The sequence below is a fragment of the Pantherophis guttatus genome, chromosome 1 (genome assembly GCF_059756535.1).
Source record: "Pantherophis guttatus breed Tessera chromosome 1, ASM5975653v1, whole genome shotgun sequence".
In the NCBI taxonomy this organism is placed as follows: Eukaryota; Metazoa; Chordata; class Lepidosauria; order Squamata; family Colubridae; genus Pantherophis; species Pantherophis guttatus.
In genome coordinates this window covers 153651354-153672372 of record NC_142063.1, presented here as the reverse complement: position 1 = coordinate 153672372, position 21019 = coordinate 153651354, and the positions used below count along the sequence as shown (strand labels likewise).

Sequence of the window (21019 nt, the reverse complement as noted above, 5' to 3'; positions counted from 1 at the left end):
GCAAAAGGATACTTTCAAGGAATAGTTAATTATCTTCATGTTATAATGCGGATGCGTTCACAACCTATTTCATGGCCATATCTAAGTATTAGAAACAAAGTAGGAAACATGATGAATCAAGTTTTTTTTTAAAAAAAGATCTTACGTGTCCAATTTCAGATTGATATCCAGCTCTTTCGTATCGACGTTAACCTTGGTTGTACTTAAAATCACATAAAATGTAACCTAAGAAAAGGAATAAAAAGAGTGATTACACTATATTGCAGGCATACATCTTATATGCCATAACTGGTAAATTTCCTGAGATTGATTAAAATCAGAGAGACATAACTGACGTACTGGCGGCAGTGTCTTACTTGTTAACTGAAATTTACTAAAGCCAATGTTTTAGTGAGAAGTTTTACAGTAAGCATTGTATAATTTCTAGCTTTTTAACATTATGTATCCTCCCCCGATTCGCACTTTTTGCTAAAAGATGTGTCTTCTCTTTTAATATCACTTTTATGACTTCTGCCATAAATAAGAAATAAGGAGTAGCTGCTTTGCTTAATTTCTGATATGTTTGATCATACAGATAACTATGGTTCTACTTTAATTTTTAAACTCAGTCATTTAATGAGGGGATAGTATGCAGGTAGTCCCGGACTTGCAGCCTGTCATGCCCCCCCCCCAAAAGCCTGAATCCGTGGGGGAAGACAAGCTGGAACCTGAGCCATGGAGATTGAGGGCGTGGCTTCATTGGCTTCGAAGGAAAATGGGGAAGCCAGGGCCTTTCAGGATTAGGACAGCTTGTAGACAGGGAGGAACAGGGGCAGGATGAACATGAGAGACAGAGCTCAGGCGAGGAGCAAGGACCACTCCCTCCTGATCCGAGAGCATGGAGAGTGGAGAGAATGCGAGAACAGCACAGACTGAGCAGGCTATTCAGGAGAAGAATGCCTCACCCATCTTCACAAGGCACACCTGGGGAATGAGACTTAAGGAGACACTGTGGGAGAGGCATTTGTCAGGAACAAACGCTGAGTTCCTGAAGTGTTGAGTGCCGACATTTGAACTTCCCAAAAGTCCTTGCATTCTTTCTGAACTAATTGCCTGGATTCTTTTCTTCCTGAACTCCTTGATTAGCCCTACTGGATTTATTGCTGTGCAGCCTTGGTGTACACAGTGCTGGGCTGGACTATTTACAGTCAGAGGCTGCTTGAGGTGTGTGTGTGGGGTTTGACATCACTTTGCTCTGGGACTGGCCAGAAACATGGGAGCGTTTGGGGAAATTTGGAGCAATAAAGGGCCAGTTTGAACTGCCAGTTCTTTGTGTTATCTCTGTGCCATGCCCCAGGTCATCACACAGCCACTCATTTACAGAGCATTCAAAGTTACAATGGAATTGAAAAAAGTGAATAATGACCAGTTCTCACACTTACGACCAGTACAGGATCCCCACAATCATGTCATCAAATCACAAGTGCTTGGCAACCGACATGTATTTACGATGGTTGCAGCATCACAGGGAATGTCATTTGCAACTAGGGGGTTTCTAACAAGCAAAATCCTCAGTTTACCGATGTTGGAAGGATAGAAGGCTGAGTCAACCTTGAGCTGGTCAGAATTGAACTGCCAAACTGCAGGCAGCCGGCAGTCAGCAGAAGTAGCCTGCAGTACTGCATTCTAACCACTGCGCCACCACAGCTCATAAAATAAACCATACTTACGGTAGAATTTCTTTTAAAAGGATTTCCAAGTTCACACTCCACTTGAGAGCCATTTGGATTAGCACCACAGGAGATGAGTTTTTCCTTTATTAATTAAAAAAAAAAAAACAGCTGCATCAAGCCAAAATTAAGTGAAACCACAGTATCTTTGAACATCCTCATCAATTTGGTGGAATTTACCGGAAAGCTCTTCAACTCCCTGAAAGCAGAATAAGTCAAGCTGTCGGGAAAGGTTGCTACAAATTTCGCTTCATGAGCGTCTTCGCCATCTGTCAGGAGGTCCATGGCATTGGAAGGACTGTTGGTCACTGTGATTTCAAGGGCGATATCTTTCTGGTCTTTGAGAACAAGCACCGGAACATTGTTTTCCCTGGAGAAATAGAACAGAGTCACATCACTGGGATCTGGAGGGTAAAAGCATTTTTACCACATTCTTGCCAATTCCTTCTGTAGACTTACATGGGGAGATAGACATATCTTTCGTCGTTTCCCTCTTTGGTGCAAAATCTGTAATGCATCTTCAGATTGCTGTGGCATATGTTGTCTGATCCACAGCCTTCTTTCAGAAACTGCACCTAAGAAAGAATACAAGTTCAACGGTTTAGTAGCAAATGCCATAGGTGATATGACAAAAATCAAGAGGAAGGAGGTTGTTCTAATTTATTTTATATACGCCACATATTAATATGAGCAACAGTCAGCTGTCTCATTATATGCAACCATAAATAGGAAAATAATTCAGACTCAATATCAAATCTATCACTCCCGTCGCATTGTGTTGCATCCACAGAAAGCTACCTTCAGTTCTTCCTATCCTTTTTTTTTCATTTCCACAAATAAGTACTTTGCCTACTCTACCAGAATGGGATAAGACCCACGTCCCTATTTTTACTTTATTTTATTAATGTTTAGATCCAGGAACAGGACAGGTGAATCAATGGTGGCAATTTCTCATGAACCTTATTGTCTAAACCAGAGGTCGGCAACCTTAAACACTCAAAGAGCCATAAAGGTCCTAACCAGAAGCCCCCACTTTAATTCTGGAGCTGACTGGAAGTCCTGTTCTCCCACCACAGAGACTCCTCCTAGTGTGGCATCCTTTTTCCTCTGCTAACCAGAGGTCCAGTTCCCCCACCATAGAGTCTCCACTTAGCGCAGTGTCCTTTTTCCTCTACCTGTTCTAACTGAAAGCCCTATCAATTGTGGAGCCGACCAGCAACAGGGAGCCGCAGCAGAGGGATGAAAGAGCCACATGCGGCTCCAGAGACCAGGGGTGTAGGCCAGGGGGGTCACCAAATTTGGCAATTTTGCCCCTGATTTGTGGGTTTCAACTCCCAGAATTTCCCTGCCAGCATGGCTGGCTGAGGAATTCTGGGAGTTGAAGTCCACAAGTCTTAAACTTGCCAAGTTTAGAGACCTCCACTCTTGCCCATCAACAATTCTCAGTACTAAGAAGTCAACATTCCATTCAGCAGGAGCAAGGGGGCCGCCTTGTTTCTGAACCAGCATTTCAAGCTCAGGGACAGATGTATCACAACTCTTAGCAGTACAAAATTACGGGAAGGAAGCGACAGAGCCATCAGTCTGTGGGATGAGGAACACAATTTAATGTGCCCTTTTATTATCTCCAACAAGGGATGGAGGATCTACTTTTCATCCCCAATGCTTGCAACCTTCTTTTCTTGATGAAATAATTTACAGTATATTGGCACTGACTGCAGTGGCAAACATTGTTGAGATAATATTTCCTTTTTAAATAGATTTTCTATTGATGTCATAGCATAATAAGGCTCTTATAGATATCTAGCATAAAGATTCAAGTAGATAACTTACCTCTGAATGCACGGTGTTGGGCTCACTAGCATTCAGAATTGGAGTAAGATCTGGCAGTGACCTTCCCTGTCTTCTTCTGGGTTTTACAGAGGTCTCAGGGGTATGAATTGCAATGCTAAGAGATACAGGAATTGGACGCAATTTATCTTTGATTTTTTCCTAAGAAATAAAGAGAGGAAGGTTCTGATTAATATATGGATTTCATTCCAACTGGGCTGATTTGAAACATACTAACACATACTTCCACAAAACTGGAAATATAATGCTATTCATTCATTCATTCATTCATTCATTCATTCATTCATTCATTCAACATACAAACAAGCAAGCAAGCAATTTATAAGCCGCACAACTTCCATTGATTCTGGGTGTCCTATGATTTAAAAGTTTTTAAAATTAAAATACAAAAATACAAAAGATGGATGGCCCAACAAATACAAAATAAAAATGCAAAAATAAAAAGACGGATGGCCCAACAACAGCATATAACCCAAACACTCATCCAGTCTGAGTTCCATCTTAACTTTATCCCAAAGCCTGAGAGAATTGCCCAGTTCTTTAAAAATTCCTGAATATCATCAGGTTGGGTACAATCTAGATCAATTAGATGTTTCCAATGCCCCCAATTCAAGTGACATTTTAAAGTCAAGTAAAGACACCCCAACTTTAAAGAGCCAGTACACACTGTGTAAGATTTAATGAATTGCATGTCTCCTAAAATTATATAAAGGCTCACATTAACTGAAGTTAAACATAGAAACCAACATTATTTTATTTAGCTTCCTCTCCCTCGTCATCCTTAATGCGAATAAGAACCATACCCTCCAGAACTTTTCTACCATCCCATAATAGTGAAAGCTTCTTCCAGGAGCTTCCATTATGTGCAGGACTAGTGCTACTAAACATTACAGTGGAGTATACGACATGTGTAGAGTTCTATGGCAAATGCAACAAAATAATTCAAGACTGGAATATTCTGATCCTGAAATATCTCATCCATCTTTGCCAGAATGGCTTCATTTCACAGTCAGATAAGCCCATTTTGAGGGATAACCACCTTTGGTAGCATAGGTAGTCCTCGACTTACGACTACAATTGAGCCCAACATTTATGTTCTTAAGTCAAATATTTGTTGAGTGACTTTTGCCCTGTTTTACAACCTTTCTTGTTAAGTGAATTATTGCAGTTGTTAAGTTAGTAACATGGTTGTTAAGTGAAACTGGCTCCCCCATTGACTTTGCTTGTCAGAAGGTTGCAAAAAGTGATCTTATGACCCTGGGACACTGCAACTGTCATAAATATGAACCACTTGCCAAGCATCCAAATTTTGATCATGTGACCATGAGGATGCTGCAAATGGCCATAGGTGTGAAAAATGGTCGTAAGTCTCTTTTTTCAGTGCCATTGCAACTTTGAGCAGTCATTAAATGAACTGCTGTAAATTGAGGACTACCTGTACTGGAACAATACTGTAGGTATTCTGGTGAGGTTAGAGACCATTTTGACCTTGACCTCTACTGAAATCTTTAAAGCAGAAGTGGGCAAGCTTTCCAGATTTTTGTGACAATAATACTAATAATCCAGGTAAATTTCCTGGGAGGGATAATCCAAGTAAGTTCCCTGGGGTCCAAGATAGCTAGAGAAATTCAAACTGTTTCCCCCTGCAGCAGTCACTACGTCTTTCATTACACTACACAAGCTGGCCATCCGTGATGTCTCCCTTGCATGACTCCTCTGACTCTTCCTTGGAGGCTGGCTCAAGAGAGGATGAGCTCATTCCTGCCAAGTTAGGAACTGGGTTAATTAATGACTCTGAACTGCCGACTGAAAAAGGTTTACAGGGGGCTCTGGCTGGGGACAATTTGTAGGTCAGTGAAGAGGAGGAGGATTCCTCCTGCCTTCCACGTTGGATTCGAGAGCATGCTGGGCAGAGAAAAGACAAGAGCAAAAGAGATCTGCCAGATTTCTTGGGAGAAGGCCCCGCCCGTCCTGATGGGCTGCATCGGAAAGCTATTTATCATGGCAGGCATTGCTGGGAACAACATGTTTGGTTTATGGCTGCATGTTTGTTCATGCTTGCCAAGTGAGCTCTCATAGATGTATTTTCAGTTTTGCCTGGTGGCTTTAAGTTTGTTTGGTGGACTTACTTGTTGGAGCAACTTTCTATTGTTTTGTGGACTAATTTTGGCCTGCTTGTGGCTGGATTTATTTGAGACAGTTCTGAGGCTGGGTGAAGGGAACTGCTGGGAGTATTAATAAACTCTCTAAAACATGTGTGTGAGAGCGATGGGGCAGCACACCATCCCTATACTAATGTTGGGCTTGATCCAACTATAACCTGAAAATGAGAGCCCTACAACAATTGCAGCCCTTTTTTTATCACCTTACCTCTAATTCGAGCCTGCTAGTCACACACTCTTCCATCTTCTGTCCTTTGAGAGTTACAGTTCCGCTAGATGGAAGAGAGGGAAGCTTAGAAAACTGCACTCTTGGGTGCAAGCGTAATCGCTTCCTCTCATTTTCTGCTTCAAATGTATAGTCCAAAACTGGAGAAAGGAGAAGTGTGAAAGAAAAAACAAAACACTTGGAAATAGTAAGGCTAAGAGATACAGTACAATAAAAATTGCACTCCATCCAAGCTAGGTCTACGAAGAAAACCACTCCACGTGGTTCTCCAATTATCCAAATACTTTTATTTTGAAAAATGTCCCTAGAAATTATACCATAGTTATAGCGCTCTCTCTCTCTCTCTCTCTCTCTCTCTCTCTCTCTCTCTCTCTGTGTGTGTGTGTGTGTGTGTATATAACTATAACTATAACTAAAATCTCTCTATCTATCTCTACCTCTCTATCTCCCTAGATATCTGTATATATATAAAACTATAACTATAACTAAAATTTATCTATCTCTCTAACTATATATATAACTATAACATTTTATATATATATATATATATATATATATATATATATATATATATATATATATATATATATGTATGTATGTATGTTATATATATACTGTGTTTCCCCAAAAATAAGACCCTGTCTTATATTTTTTTGAACCCTGAAAAAAGCGCTTGGCTTTATTGCCATGCACTCAGAAGCCCAATTGGGTTTATTATTAGGGGATGTCTTATTTTGGGGGGAACAGGGTATATTATATGTTACATATATATGTGTGTGTGTATACACACACACACACACACACACACAGTTGCAAGAAAAAGTCTGTGAACCCCTTGGGATTACGTGGAGTTTTGCATGAATTGGTCATAAAATGTGCTCTGAACTTCATCTAAGTCACAACAATAGAAAAACACAGTCTGCTTAAAATAATACTACACAAACATTAGATGTTGCCATGGTTTAATTGAACATAACATGTAAACATTCACAGTGCAGGGAGGAAAAAGTATGTGAGCCCCTAGCCTAATGACTTCTCCAAGAGCTAATTGGAGCCAGGAGTGAGACAACTTTGACTCCAATCAGTGTGATGATATTGGATGTGTTGCTGACAGCTGTCCTGCCCTTTAAAAACACACACCTGTTTTGGGTTTACTGGTTTCAAGTAACATCAAGTCTGATGTGAACCATGCCTCGCAGAAAAGAGCTCTCAGAAGACCTATGATCAAGAATTGTTGACTTGCATGAAGCTGGAAAGGGTTACAAAAGTATCTCCAAAAGCCTTGATGTTCATGAGTCCACGGTAAGACAGACTGTCTACAAATGGAGAAAGTTTAGCACTGTTGCTACTCTCCCTAGGCGTGGTCATCCTGTAAAAATGACTGCAAGAGCACAACGCAGAATGCTTCATGAGGTAAAGAAGAATCCTAGAGTGTCAGCTAAAGACCTACAGAAATCTCTGGCACATGCTAACATTTTTGTTGACACATCTACAATAAGGAAAACATTAAACAAGAATGGAGTACATGGGAGGACACCATGAAGGAAGCCATTGCTGTCCAAAAAAAATATTGCAGCGCGTTTGAAGTTTGCAAAAGAGCACCTGGATGTTCCACAGCACTACTGGCAAAATATACTGTGGACAGATGAAACCAAAATTGAGTTGTTTGGGAAGAACACACAACACTATGTGTGGAGAAAAAAAGGCACAGCACACCAACATCAAAACTTCATCCCCACTGTAAAATATGGTGGAGGGAGCATCATGGTTTGGGGCTGCTTTGCTGCCTCAGGGCCTGGACGGATTGTTGTCATTGATGGGAAAATGAATTCCAGAGTTTATCAAGACATTTTGCAGGAAAACGTACGACCATCTGTCTGCCAACTGAAGGTCCGCAGACGATGGGTGATGCAACAGGACAATGACCCAAAGCATACAAGTAATTCAACAAAAAAATGGCTTCAACAGCACAGAATACGCCTTCTGGAGTGGCCCAGTCAGAGTCCTGACCTCAACCCGATTGAAATGCTGTGGCATGACCTTAAGAGAGCGATTCACACCGGACATCCCAAGAATATTGCTACACTGAAACAGTTTTGTGAAGAGGAGTGGTCCAAAATTACTCCAGATCGTTGTGCAGGTCTGATCTGCAACTACAGGAAACGTTTGGTTGAGGTTATTGCTGCCAAAGGAGGGTCAACCAGTTATTAAGTCCAAAGGTTCACATACTTTTTCCTCCCTGCACTGTGCATGTTTACATGTTATGTTCAATTAAACCATGGCAACAGCTAATGTTTGTGTAGTATTATTTTAAGCAGACTTAGATGAAGTTCAGAGCATATTTTATGACCAATTCATGCAAAACTCCACATAATCCCAAAAAGCGCTTGGCTTTATTGCCATGCGCTCAAAAGCCCGACTGGGCTTATTATTAGGGGATGTCTTATTTTGGGGAGAACAGGATATATTATATGATATATATATATATATATATATGTTTTCTCAGGTTTTCGCGGGTGTTTGTATGTAGGTCTTTGGTTATTCGGGTCTTCTCCCACGTAAAATTGGAAGTGTCTTGGCGACGTTTCGACGAAGTCTCATTCGTCATCTTCAGGCTGGTGTTCTCGGCTTCGTGCTTCCAGGAGCAATGTGAGATCGCAGCTGTCTCTTCCTTTTAACTGCTAGTGGGGGTGTGAGCTGATTGGGTGGGAACTTGGCTGTGTTCTGATTGGGTGGAGGTGTGTTCTGATTGTTTATATATAAATATATATATATTTTTTTCTTACTTCTTCGTAGGGTTTATGTGTGTTTTTCCTCTAGCCAGGTTTTCCCTACATAACCAAGGCTGCAGAAAAACCTTGGTTACGTAGGGAAAACCTGGCTAGAGGAAAAACACACACACACACACACACACACACACACACACACACATATACACACACACATATATATACATACACACACACACACACATATACACACACACACACACACACACACACACACACACACATATATATATCCTGTTTCCCTAAAAATAAGACATCCCCTGGTAATAAGCTCAATCAGGCTTTTGAGCACATGTGCTAAAATAAACGCTTAAATGCAGAGCTGGAAATCAGGTAAGGCGGCAAGAGGAGCCCTATCTTGCTCCATGCAGCCCAAAATAATAAAACCTCCCCAAAAATAAGGCCAAGCGCTTATTTCGGGGTTTAAAAAAATGTGACAGGGTCTTACTTTTGGGGAAACATAGAATATGTTGTTATATTATATTAGATATATATATATGCTAAATGATATAGTCTTGTGCCTTATTCCAATTGCTATATTTGAATTCATTGGCACAATGAGCTAATACAGCCACATGATGGTTGATAATCTCAAAAATTATGGTGATGGGAGTTTTGTTTTGGAAGGAAACAAACAGAAAAGCAAAAAGAGTGCCAGTACTCTTCAGCCTTAACTGTTGTAGCACATTTTTGGCACAGGGTGGGGTGGGGTTAAAAATAAATAAATAAATAAAATGGAACATATTTTTCTTGAAATGGGCATTCAATCCATTTTGAAGACAACCGTTCTAAACTTCAGATCTTTCAGACTTAAGAGGCCAAAGATCAACAAAGTACTCTCATCTTCTGGGACAATAATGATAGACAACTATTATTATAAAAACTTACTTATTTTTTGATTGAAGTTACTTTCGCTGGCTGTATATTCAAAACATGATCTAATGTTCAGGCTGCAAAAGTTCGAGAGGATAAAAGTGATTTTAAAAAGCAAGTTTTATACGGCTGACATTGAGTTATTGGAAACTCAAAAAGGAAGGACCTCTTTTTGCGAGTCCTTCCTCTTATGTTGGGTGCTCAGACTCATTTTAGATAGCTAAGGTTCAGTATTGTCAGTTGTCCTAACAGCACAGTTTTGCACAAGGTCTGAGTTCTTTAGAAGCTAATTACATTCCACATTGCGACTTTATCCTTACTAGTCTCAGGAAACTGAAATAAAGTTAGTGTGGAGTTGCAGGCTCCATCAGGGAGAGAAAGTGTTGGATATGTGTCTAGATCTGGACCTGAGCACAGAGTTTCAACTAAGCATTGAAACTTCCTGATTCTGCTGCACAACACAAGTCACCACTGAGAAGAGTAAGGAAATAGAACACAGTCCTTTGTTTGCCTTGCTCTCTCCTTCTGGGCTAAGGCTGGATTTTTTTCAGATCTTTCTAGAGATGCTAGAGCAGGGGTGTCAAACTCGTGGCCCGGATGTGTCATGTACTGGCCATGCCCATCCCCGTTTTAGCCAAGGGGGGTAAGTCGCGATACGTCATGTAACAACAATGTGACAATGCAAGTTTACCACCCCTGTGCTAGAGGGTGAATGTGGGACCTTTGCTTACAAAGCACATGTTCTACAACAGAGTTAGGACCATCCTTAATGAAGGGGTGATGTATTTATTCTGTACTACTAATTTTTGAAAGAACCATCTTAAAAATATTAACGGGCTAATTGAGTACCCCTATGATGATACATTACACCAAGATATGACTAAAGTTCCACATAAACCACTTACATGTAAATCTTTTTTTTCTAAAAATGGAAACAAAAACAAACGGTTCAATGGCTCACCAAAGGTTACTGGATACTTCACAATTCCTCATATTCAGATCAATTTTGTCTGGAGAGATCTTAATGGATTTTTTAATGCTTATTACAGGCCTTGATCTTGAGAGATGTGAAGCAAGGAGAGAAAAGTTCATTAATATTAGTAATAGGAAAGAAGAACAGCATTACACTAATAAATAGTAAGTAGTAAGAATAACTTGAAGCTTCAGTTTTAAGATTAGGATATCACACAAAGAGAATGAAAGCTACCCTGCTTTATTTTGTATAATAGTATATTAAAGTCATACCTATCCATGGGTAAACCATTTTATAGGGTGGTATTTGTGGGAAAATAGGAGGAGAAAGGAATACAGGTTAAGTGAATCTGGCTTCCCCGCTGACTTTTGCTTCTCAGAAGGTCACAAAAGGGGATCACATGACCTTGGGAGACAGCGACTGTCATAAATATGAACCAGTTGCCAAGCATCTGAATTTTGATCACGCAAACATGGGGATGCTGCAAAGGTCATAACGGTGAAAAATAGTCATCAGTCACTTTTTTCAGTGCTGTTGTAACTTTAAATGGTCACTAAACGAACTGTTGCAAGTCGAGGATTATCTGTATTATGTATGCTCACTGCTTTAAGCTATTTATAAAAGTAATGAAGGCAGGATTTAAAAATCTAATAAGTAAGTAAAAATAAGTAAATGGTTTCATTCCAATCACTATTTTGCACCCGCTATCTTGGACTTATTTGTTAATGGTATAAAAAACGAAGATCTCATAAGCATGAAACTGGACCTACGCGAATGGTAGTAGGGATGTTTCAAAGTTTAGCACAGTTTCACACTGGAAATAATCTAAAACAGTGTTTCTCAGCCTTGGCGACTTTAAGATGGGTGGACTTCAACTCTCAGAATTCCTCTTTGCTGGCTGGGGAATACTGGAAGTTGAAGTCCACCTATCTCAAACTCGCCAAGGTTGTGAAATACTGAACTAAAATGATAGGAACAATCTACTCTGCACTACAAGCAACTGATTTGCATAAAAACCAACACATCAGAGCCAAGATAGTTTGAATTCAAAATATTCTTCACACCCCTCAGTAGACTTCAGAGTTGTTATGGAATCTATCTGTCTTACACATTTGATAACTAGCTGAATAAACTTAGTTTAAGGACCTCTTTTATTTATGGGGACAGTTAAACCATAGTAAAAAGAGCACATACCTATAAACTGAAACAGTATCTGAAAGAGATCCAACAGCAATGTCAGGGTAAGAGTTTCCATCAAGATCCATATTTCCAGTGATAGAGTATCCAAAGAATATGACATTATTTGTCGCGCCATCAAGAATCTAGAAATGCAAAACGAAAGCATACAAATGCAGCAGTGTTAAACTACCCTTTTAACATTCAACGTGTGGAAACCTATGCTGAGATATCCACAAGATCAGATGTCTATGGAGATTCCCAGTCATCCAGGTCATGGTTGTCCCAAAGGTGCTTTTTCAAGAAGCAACTGGGCTTTCTTGTTTTTCTTTGAAGGCGTTTCGCTTCTCATCCAAGAAGCTTAGAAAAATGCTGAAGAAGCTTCTTGGATGAGAAGCAAAATGTCTTCAAAGAAAAAGAAAGTCCAGTTGCCTATTGAAAAAGCATCTCTGGGAGAAGATCAGATGCTTTCATCAACATGACCAAAGCAGCATTGCGCTGGAAGCTCCGCCCTTTTGTACATGGAATGACATTGTAATGCCAGTGGAGAAGGGACATAATTTGCAGAACAACAATACAACACTGCTTTCTTCATTTAGCTCCCACCCTTGATCCCATTTATTGACAAGTCTTGGGGTGTCCCTTTAAGTCAATCTTGACTCTTGGCAATTTCCCAAACAGATCCACTGTATAAATTGTTTGCCATTGCCTTCTTCCGGAATGTTTTTCAGTCTCCGAGTTTTCTATGATTGAGAGAAAGTGACTGGCAGTTCTATCACCTACAGTATTAAATAGATGAAAAAAATCAGGAGCACGCTAGGCAGAAGGAAAGCTGCAAGATAGATGAATCACTGAACTGCAAGTGGCAATTTATTTCAAGCCTCAGGCCCTTTCCTGTGTAGACCACTGCATTTTCCTAAACAGGAAACAATATAAAAAGAATATTCTGGTCAAACTGAGCTTTGCTCAAATGACAAAACACTTCTGAACTGTGAAGAACACTTTTGCTGTGTTCTTTTAACCTTGTTTGATTTGCCAGTTGTGATTTACTTTTTAATCCCCACAATTAGTTTGTCCATTAGCTTCTAATTCGTCCCAGTTGCTATCCACAACTAATGTCTACATGCATAAGGGAACTAGTCATGCATCTCTTCATCACTCTTGTCAAATTGTAAGCTCTTGTTAGAATTATTGACCTACAGAGTTAAGAATTTATTCTTGACTGCTCAGAACAGATAGTCAATATTTCCCAGATTTCTTGAATGCATAATATTTATGAATAATGGAAGAATCAATGGCAATTAAGAGAAATTATATTGTATTTATCTGAGGTCATTTCTTCATTTCGTATATGAAGAAAAATTATGATTTGAAACAGAAAGGAAGAATCAAAAAACCTGACTGAAGAAGAAAATATTCACAAAGCTTGCAGGAAGGAAGGAGACAAGCTTAAATGCTGGTAGTCAATAAGCTCATTTAAACACCCTAAATTTAAAAAGCACATGTTGCTTTTGCAAGTAAGACAGCTCTTGAAAAAAACTAAAACTATATCTAATATAAACCAAAAAATTATATATAAGAGACGGAGTGGCACAGTGGTTAGAATGCAGTACTGCATCCTTCTGCTGACTGTCGGCAGTTTGATTCTCACCAGCTATAAATTGACTCAGCCTTCCATCCTTCCAAGGTTGGTAAAATGAGGACCCAGATTGTTGGGGGCAATATGCTGACACTCTAAACCGCTTAGGGAGGCTTGTAAAGCATTTGTGAAACAGTACATAAGTCTAAGTGCTATTGCTATTGATAATATCCTTAAGTCAATGGAACGATATCAATATACTGCATGTTTCTGTATTTCCTGCCCCTTTCTATCCTTCAAATTCAGATATGGACAGGAAAAACTGGAGCACTAAAAAGGAGAATAGGAAGGGGAATACGTATGGTTCTCCAGTCCCCAACATTTTGGTTCCTGAACATTCTCTTTGGAGGTGTGGTGGTTGGAAGTAGTGGTGCACCATCAATAAACTTACTGTCCATAATATGTATCTGAAAGATGCGACACAGTGCATTGCCTTCCTTATATCAATGCAATGACTTTTTCCCAATCCAGCATTGTTCTCCCAAGTTCGCTACTGCCCTCCTTCCCTTCCTGCTCAGGAGAAATAGCAGTTTTGTTGTTGTTGGAGAAAGGCAAAATTCTTTTTCTACCCATTAACTGTGCCTTCTCGTGAGTCCATGTCATGGTAGCATGAACAGAGATCTAGGTCCACTAGATTCCTCAAGACATGTTTGAGACTAACAAAGGATTCCAACTCCCACAGGAATGCTACAAAGAAAGTTCTTTTCAGACTATTAAAGAAGAGTGTGGAAAGGTAATGTGTGCATGGCAAACTGATTACGATACAACGTCCTCCTTACACATTCATTAAATATGTCACAATCTGCACAGAGCTGAAAACAGGGATGATTAAAAGGCAGAAAAGAAGTGGGCCAGCACTTCTGGAAGAAAGGAAGCAGGAAGGGAAGTTCTGAAGAGGCTAGTCCAGGCAATCCTTCTCTGGCTAAAACGATGAGCGTTTAAATCCAACATATTGAGAAAGAATCAAGTTTGAAAAACTATAGGAAGGGCACAGGGGATAGTATAATACTAGATAAAATAAATACAGTGTAAAAAAGCCAGTAAATGATGGAAGCTGATGACTTCAATGACTGGGCAGGAGCAAGTGAGTAGACGAAGTGAAATTCCACTGCACACAGAAGCAAATGTTGCAAGCTAATACCTGTGCTGGTTTTGTGTTTATTCCATTCCTGGAGCCATGATAGAGATACACCTTGCCAAACTCTCCATCATAAGGAGCCCCCACAGCAATATCTGCATTTTAAAAAGAGGAAAAGCAGAAAGAATACTCAAATGATCTTCCTTATTTCTAAACATGAGTTGTTTACATAAGGCATAACAAAACAAGCACGCAAATCTTAGCAAATGAGAGAGAACTGTAAAATAATAGATCTCTAAAACTTCAAATATCAAATTATAAACTAAGCCGCAAAGAACATGTTTTGCAAGGTGCAAATTTCCTAAGGATAACTGCAAGTTTCAAAATGTTTGAATTTTTAGACAAAACGCTGCTCAGTATTTCATGGTATTCGTAGCTCTATGATGTCAGCTTTGTTGACGAATTGTAAAACAAAACATGGGATATAAAAATGATAAATAAAGCACAGAAAAATAAATGAATAAAGAAAAATTTTATCGGCTCCGAAGAAGTATGGATTAAGCATTATGTTGGATTCAGGTTTCTGGATAATTTGGGCCAACTGCTGAATTGTTAACAAAAAATCCATGCAAATCCAAATCCATACAATCCAAACAAGATTCTTCCCTGCTTACCTGAAAAGCCGTCTTTATTAACATCACCGATGTTTTCAACTGCAATCCCAAACATGGAGTCTTTAGATCCATTGAGGCGAATTGGGTTTACTCTGTCCCATTTGCCTTCCTGATTAATATAAACATAGGCGGCACCACCAATTTCTCCATCTCTCTCAAAATACTGTGGGGCTCCAACAACAATATCTTGCCAACTAAAAAAAAAAAAATAGAGCAAAAATTGGTTTTAAGTTCTCGCCCCCCCCAAAATACCGTACTCCCCAGCAACTTTGAAGAGATTAGATCAGTTAAACCACTCCTGTTCAATGCATGGTGCGAAAATGGGAGCGATTTGCTTGAATCAAGCTGGATTTCTAGCTCCTTCATGGACATATAGAGGCCTTTCTTAGAAAAGAATACTAGAAAATGCTTAGAATTTTCTTAAAATACTTACAAAAGGAAGGTTTATCCTTGCTTTTAAATAGATCATTTTTTAATTTTCTCTTCTACCTATAACCTTCTGATAATTTCCAAATACTAACCAGTTTTAATCCTGCTTCCCCCCCCCCTTTGTAATCAGCCAAAATAAGCTAAGTTCTAACCACCATATGGTCATCTGTGAAGAAAAATTTCTTAACTGCAACTTTAAAGGTTTCAACAATGAAGGGCTACTGCTGGATAGGAATGCAGTTGGACACATCAAGAGGTCACAAAGTTGGGGAAGCCCTCTTAAATTGCTTCATAATAGTCTTTTAGTGGTTGATCATCACAAAGGTCCTGCAATGCTGGTTGTAAAGCTTCCAATAGGTGGTCATCTCATGGCATTTATGAGATTCCTGTTTCGGATCCAGACTTGCTTCTGAGGAAATATGTACATCACTCTACAAAGCTAAGCGTGATTCAGTCAAAATTCATGGCTAAAATATAGTTTAAATTCCAGAATCTGAGTTCTCCATCATCATCTTTTTAGCCATCCTGAACTTGATACCTGCTGTGCTGCGTGTATTTGGAGTACAGGATTTTTTGTTTAAAGTATAAAAGATCTGGCTGGTGGCTTTTCTGAAAGGGATGCACATGCTGTGATTGCCCTCTGCTACTTCTGCTGGGAAAGAGCCCAATTCCGCTCTGACTTTGCCAAAAAAATCGGATCACGCACCACAGAAAAGCAACCGGGAGGTGTGAAGGAGAGGAATCTCACCCATCGTGGTTGAGGTCCACAACGGCCACATCATAGCCAAAGGAAGAGGCCAGCCCCTCGCCTTCAAATATGTGCACAGAAGACAAGGCCCGCTGGATATCACTGTCTTTTTTCAGAAGGACCACAGCCCCACTATGGTTGGCTCTTGGAGCACCGGAAACAAAAGTGATCTCCTCCTGAGAGATTATCCCTTTCCCAGAGTCCAAAGAAAACCCTAAAACAGAACACAAATATTCAGGTAAACACCTCACACTGGGATCTGTAATGCCTGGCAACTATTGTTATGTTAAAGGAGGGTTAGGAAAGTGTGCATAGGTATGCCTTTGATGCTCAAAGGAGAGCAAACCTCAATCCCTACTAGCACTGATGATGTTACCTAGTTTGGTAATAAAGCATCTACAAGAGAACAACCAGAGAGCATAAAGGACTCCTCATTTCAACTCTTGGCTACAAATATTTTTCTCTCAGTATCTTTTTCTTTCTCCCCTTGTTTTTTTTTCCCCCAAGAGAAGGAGCAACAGGGTAAGACTGTTGAATCTTAGAAAGTTGGGACTGAAAAGGGCCTTTTAATCTTCCCAAACATCTGTATGCATTGGACTATAATTCCCACTGTCTCCAGACCCCCCTTTGATCAAAACAAAAAAATACAATTTTTCACCTCTCCCTCCCTCTCACACCCAGAGATACTAATACCACATCCCACGTACAACTTTTATGTATCCATCCCTCAGTCCATCAGTACACACCTCATACATCCATTCATTTATTTTTATGTACACACCCACCATTTTCATATATAAAACCCATTTTTTTGCTTTTACATACACATCGCAAAACCAAAATGCAAACAAGGAAGAGGATGAAGAAGATGGAGATGCAATAGACTGCAATTTCCTACTCTCTGATACACAAACAGAAAGACAGATATATAGGCGCATACATAGTGTGTATACATACAAACCCAACTTCAATATATTAACTAATTATGCGTGCAATCCATTTCAGTGATGAGTGAACATTAACAACAACAAAAAATCCCTGCATGCACTTCAAAATGAGCGTGCCCCTTACCTACAGTACCCCTATGATGTTCAATGAATGTTCACACTATCATGGAAAATGGTTCATACTCCTACATCTCAAAAAAAGGGCATGCTTTGCCAGCAATGTCAATTTAGGATTAATTTGCCAAATACTCTACATTCGTTTTTATAGGACTCACATAGCCCCAGCCAAATGTACTCCCAGTTTTGGTAGCAGCAGTGGTGTAATTACTACAGGCACCTGGACTACATGTTATACACAGTGATTGTCCTTAACCATTTACAGTATTGATATTTTACCATTCCTTCAATCAACTGGAAGGAAGGGCAGTTGTAAATCAGGTGCATCACTCTGTTTACCTTTCCTTTTGTTTAATTCTCTCTTTCCTGTCAGAACTTTAAATATTGTGGGCAAATATCATCTTTAATCTCTGGCCCACAATAATGGTGAGAGTTGGGTGGTGTTTACAGAAGTGGGATGTTGGGTATGGGTAGGCCAAGAACTGTTTTAATAGCAGTCCAAGTGACAGTTTTGGTTGTCTCAAGACCCAGGCAGTCTAGGCAAGGGGTGGTCAGAAATGGGCCAGGACTATTTTCAAATACTTGGGAACCTTCCCAACAATTTGAAATGCAATTCTACTGAGAGCCAGATAAACACCTGGAACAGGAAAACAATCAAGGTTCATATATCATGTAATTGCTCCCAAGTGGCCTTTTGCCAATCCTAGTTAGTCTCTTGGTTTACTGAGGACCTCCATAGATGAAACCATAGAAGAAACACCTTCCCTGCTGGCAGAGGAAGTTCAAAAGTGAATCTGACCAAGGACATGTTTAAGTCTACACCATGGTTATGAAAATTATGATGCATGCTTGCTTCTCCATTCTGATGGCAACAGTGGGTTACCTTAGTCCCTCAAATTTGCTGTAATCTTGATCTTTTGTGGACAGAATCCAATGTAATGCCTTGAACAAAGTCTTGCAATATTATCTGGGAATCTTTTCAGCCTGTAGACTCTGATGGAGGTGCTCCCTATAGCAATAGCACTTAGACTTATATACTTCACAGTGTTTTACAGACCTCTCTAAACTGTTTACAGAGTCAGCATATTGCCCCCAACAATCTGGCTCCTCATTTTACTGACCTTGGAAGAATGGAAGGCTGAGTCAACCTTGAGCCTGGTGAGGGCTCATTGAAAGAGAAGGTTTCCACCAGCTAAGAAGGAGGTGATAATGTATCCTCATCAAGAAGCCATCCCTGTATCTGATAATTATGGGTAACTATCATTAAATCTCCAATTTTCCTGTTCTTCAGAATACTTTCGAGAAAAAGTGTTGTATCAGATACAAAGTGCTTATCAGGAAGAACTATTTCAATCTGGATTCAGACACAGTGATGTTTTTTATTGCTGTGGGTGATAAGCTTTGTTAAGACATGAATACACTTCTTCTAGTCCTTGTAGATTCCCAGCAGCTGTTCATATCACCGAGCCTGGTATCTTCCTAGATTGCTTGCAAGTGTACTTTGTTGGTTTTATCCTTATGTAAGTAGCAGTACCAGATGGTGGCAAGGGGGAAGAGAGATTGATTTGGTAGGTCCTCAGTTGTGAGATTCTGCAGGGTTCAATCCTCTTCCTATTACTGTTTAATGTTTATATGGCACCACTGGGAGAAGTCACCCATCAGTTTGGGGTAAAATACCATCAGAATAGCAGTGATACACAGTTGTACTTCTCCATTCTGAGCCAAGCTGAAGATGCCATAGATAACTTGAACTAGTGTTGGGAGGCTGTTTAGATCTAGAATTGAACTCAAGTAAGACAAGGTCCTCTTACTTGGAGTGACATTGAAGGGACCTCTACTGGTTCCAATTTCTGAAGGGGTGACATCCTTTCAGTAGGAATAATAACTTTAATTGTGTTCAAAGTGCTTTTAGTTTTTCTAGTGAGAAACCCTGACTCTTCTCTTTTCAGACATGACTAAGGTTACCTTCTGAATATAATAAAAAAACCCAGCACCTGTTATTTATACATTTAGAAATTAAATGAAATTAGAAATAATGCCATCTATGAATTCATGCATTGTATTCAGGGTACCAAAAGACCCATTACCCAAATCTGAAGAAACAGATTGTTAAGCATAATTAAGTGTAAACAACACTTGAGTCTCTATGGCATTTTTTTTTAAAAAAAAGAAAGAATAAAACCTATTGCCTCTCTTTCAAAAGAAAACCCAAACCTTAAAGGTCAGTTAAATAGGAAGAGAAAGACTTTAATTAGAACCAAAGAGCTGATTTGGTCCCGTTCATAGAAACTGGTGTTACAATTCTGTTTTAAGATTGGAGGGGGGGAGTTGGATCATCAGAAAGATCAGTAATAATAGCAGGAAGATGCTAGTAAGATGAGAGGCTGCAGTTACAAAATGTTGACAGGATTGAGGGTAAATGGGCAAGCTGGTGGGAAAGTGCTGGAAAAATGAATGGGCCAGCTAGCCCATCATTGCAAACAAGGTATGTTCAGCTCTGTGAGTCTTCTACCAAGTAAGTCAATGTTTGAAGAATTGTGAATAAGGTGGCAATCTCTGGAGAGCTGAAACTTCCTGACATGCCTGTAGGACACTAAATGAATGATTTGCTTAAGAACCTTAAACTTGGTTTTTAAGCAAATACAAGAGGCATCAAATAGTCCAGAATTGAGGAACTATGGTCTCTTTATGACTTGTGGACTTCAACTCCCAGAATTCCTGAGACAGCATGGCTAGCTCAGGAATTCTGGGAGATGAAGTCAACAAATCATAAAAGGTCCATAGTTCCCCACTTCTGATATAGGCAATGAAAAATTAAAAGGCAGTAGGATGCAAGACAATGCTACTGCAAACCATTGATTCCCCTACTGAATTAACTTACCTTTTCCACTAAAATTTATTATTCCTATCTATTTAGTTTGATAACATTTCCATGTAACCATTCATGGCATATAATTATCAAAGATATGGAAGAGGTGTTGGGGATATGTACTATCATAAAATATGATTTAAAAGATAAGATAATAGCACATTTTATGGGGAATGGGGCAAGGATGTTGACCCAGAGATGTTGGGTTTAATGATGCATCCCCATTATGCATAACATGTAGTTCTACCCCATTTCATCTGCATCAAATTCAGTTCTAAAGGGTATATACACATTAAAGTAAGTGTGTACCACAAATTATATATATATTTAATTCCTGGCTTTTTTTTAAAAAAAGGTTTTCTTATACTAAATAGAAAAGGAAACCTGGATTGCTTCACTGCTCCCTTTCCAATTCTTAATTTGAGAATAATATTGTGAGGTAAGAGATTTAGATAAAATGGTGATGAGGATATATATTTTACTGACTAAATATTCCAATACCATTTCTTTGGTACTGCTATATTTACCCAATTATTTCCTTTGTTTGTTTGGTAAGGGAGTCACCCAAAGGATGACCATGGTCCATATGTCTAATAGGTCATCTGATTCCATTATCCTCTCTCTGACTAAGCAAGCATTTTATAGCTCCCAGATTTTGTTTACTCAAACCACCATCTCCTGTAAGTCTCTCATCTCATCTGCGCTTTTCCTCAGACATGCTTTGACTTGAAATGGAAGTCAAACGATGATCTCTGAAGT

At 39.5% G+C, this 21019-nt stretch overlaps 1 protein-coding gene across 2 annotated transcripts in view; it reads right to left on the bottom strand.

Annotated features, from left to right (window-relative positions):
- The window catches only part of ITGA6 (integrin subunit alpha 6), a 72337-nt gene that overhangs the window by 14420 nt on the left and 36898 nt on the right, over window positions 1-21019 (bottom strand). For both annotated transcript variants that reach the window (XM_034427444.2, XM_034427435.2), the window contains exons 6-17: window positions 16328-16541; window positions 15151-15344; window positions 14540-14631; window positions 11778-11905; window positions 10572-10667; window positions 9626-9687; window positions 5931-6088; window positions 3543-3701; window positions 2169-2284; window positions 1890-2079; window positions 1710-1793; window positions 146-225 (exon numbers count right to left, since the gene is read on the bottom strand). In XM_034427444.2, the coding sequence (XP_034283335.2) occupies window positions 146-225; window positions 1710-1793; window positions 1890-2079; window positions 2169-2284; window positions 3543-3701; window positions 5931-6088; window positions 9626-9687; window positions 10572-10667; window positions 11778-11905; window positions 14540-14631; window positions 15151-15344; window positions 16328-16541 (1573 nt within the window). The remainder of the gene's footprint in view (window positions 1-145; window positions 226-1709; window positions 1794-1889; window positions 2080-2168; window positions 2285-3542; window positions 3702-5930; window positions 6089-9625; window positions 9688-10571; window positions 10668-11777; window positions 11906-14539; window positions 14632-15150; window positions 15345-16327; window positions 16542-21019) is intronic.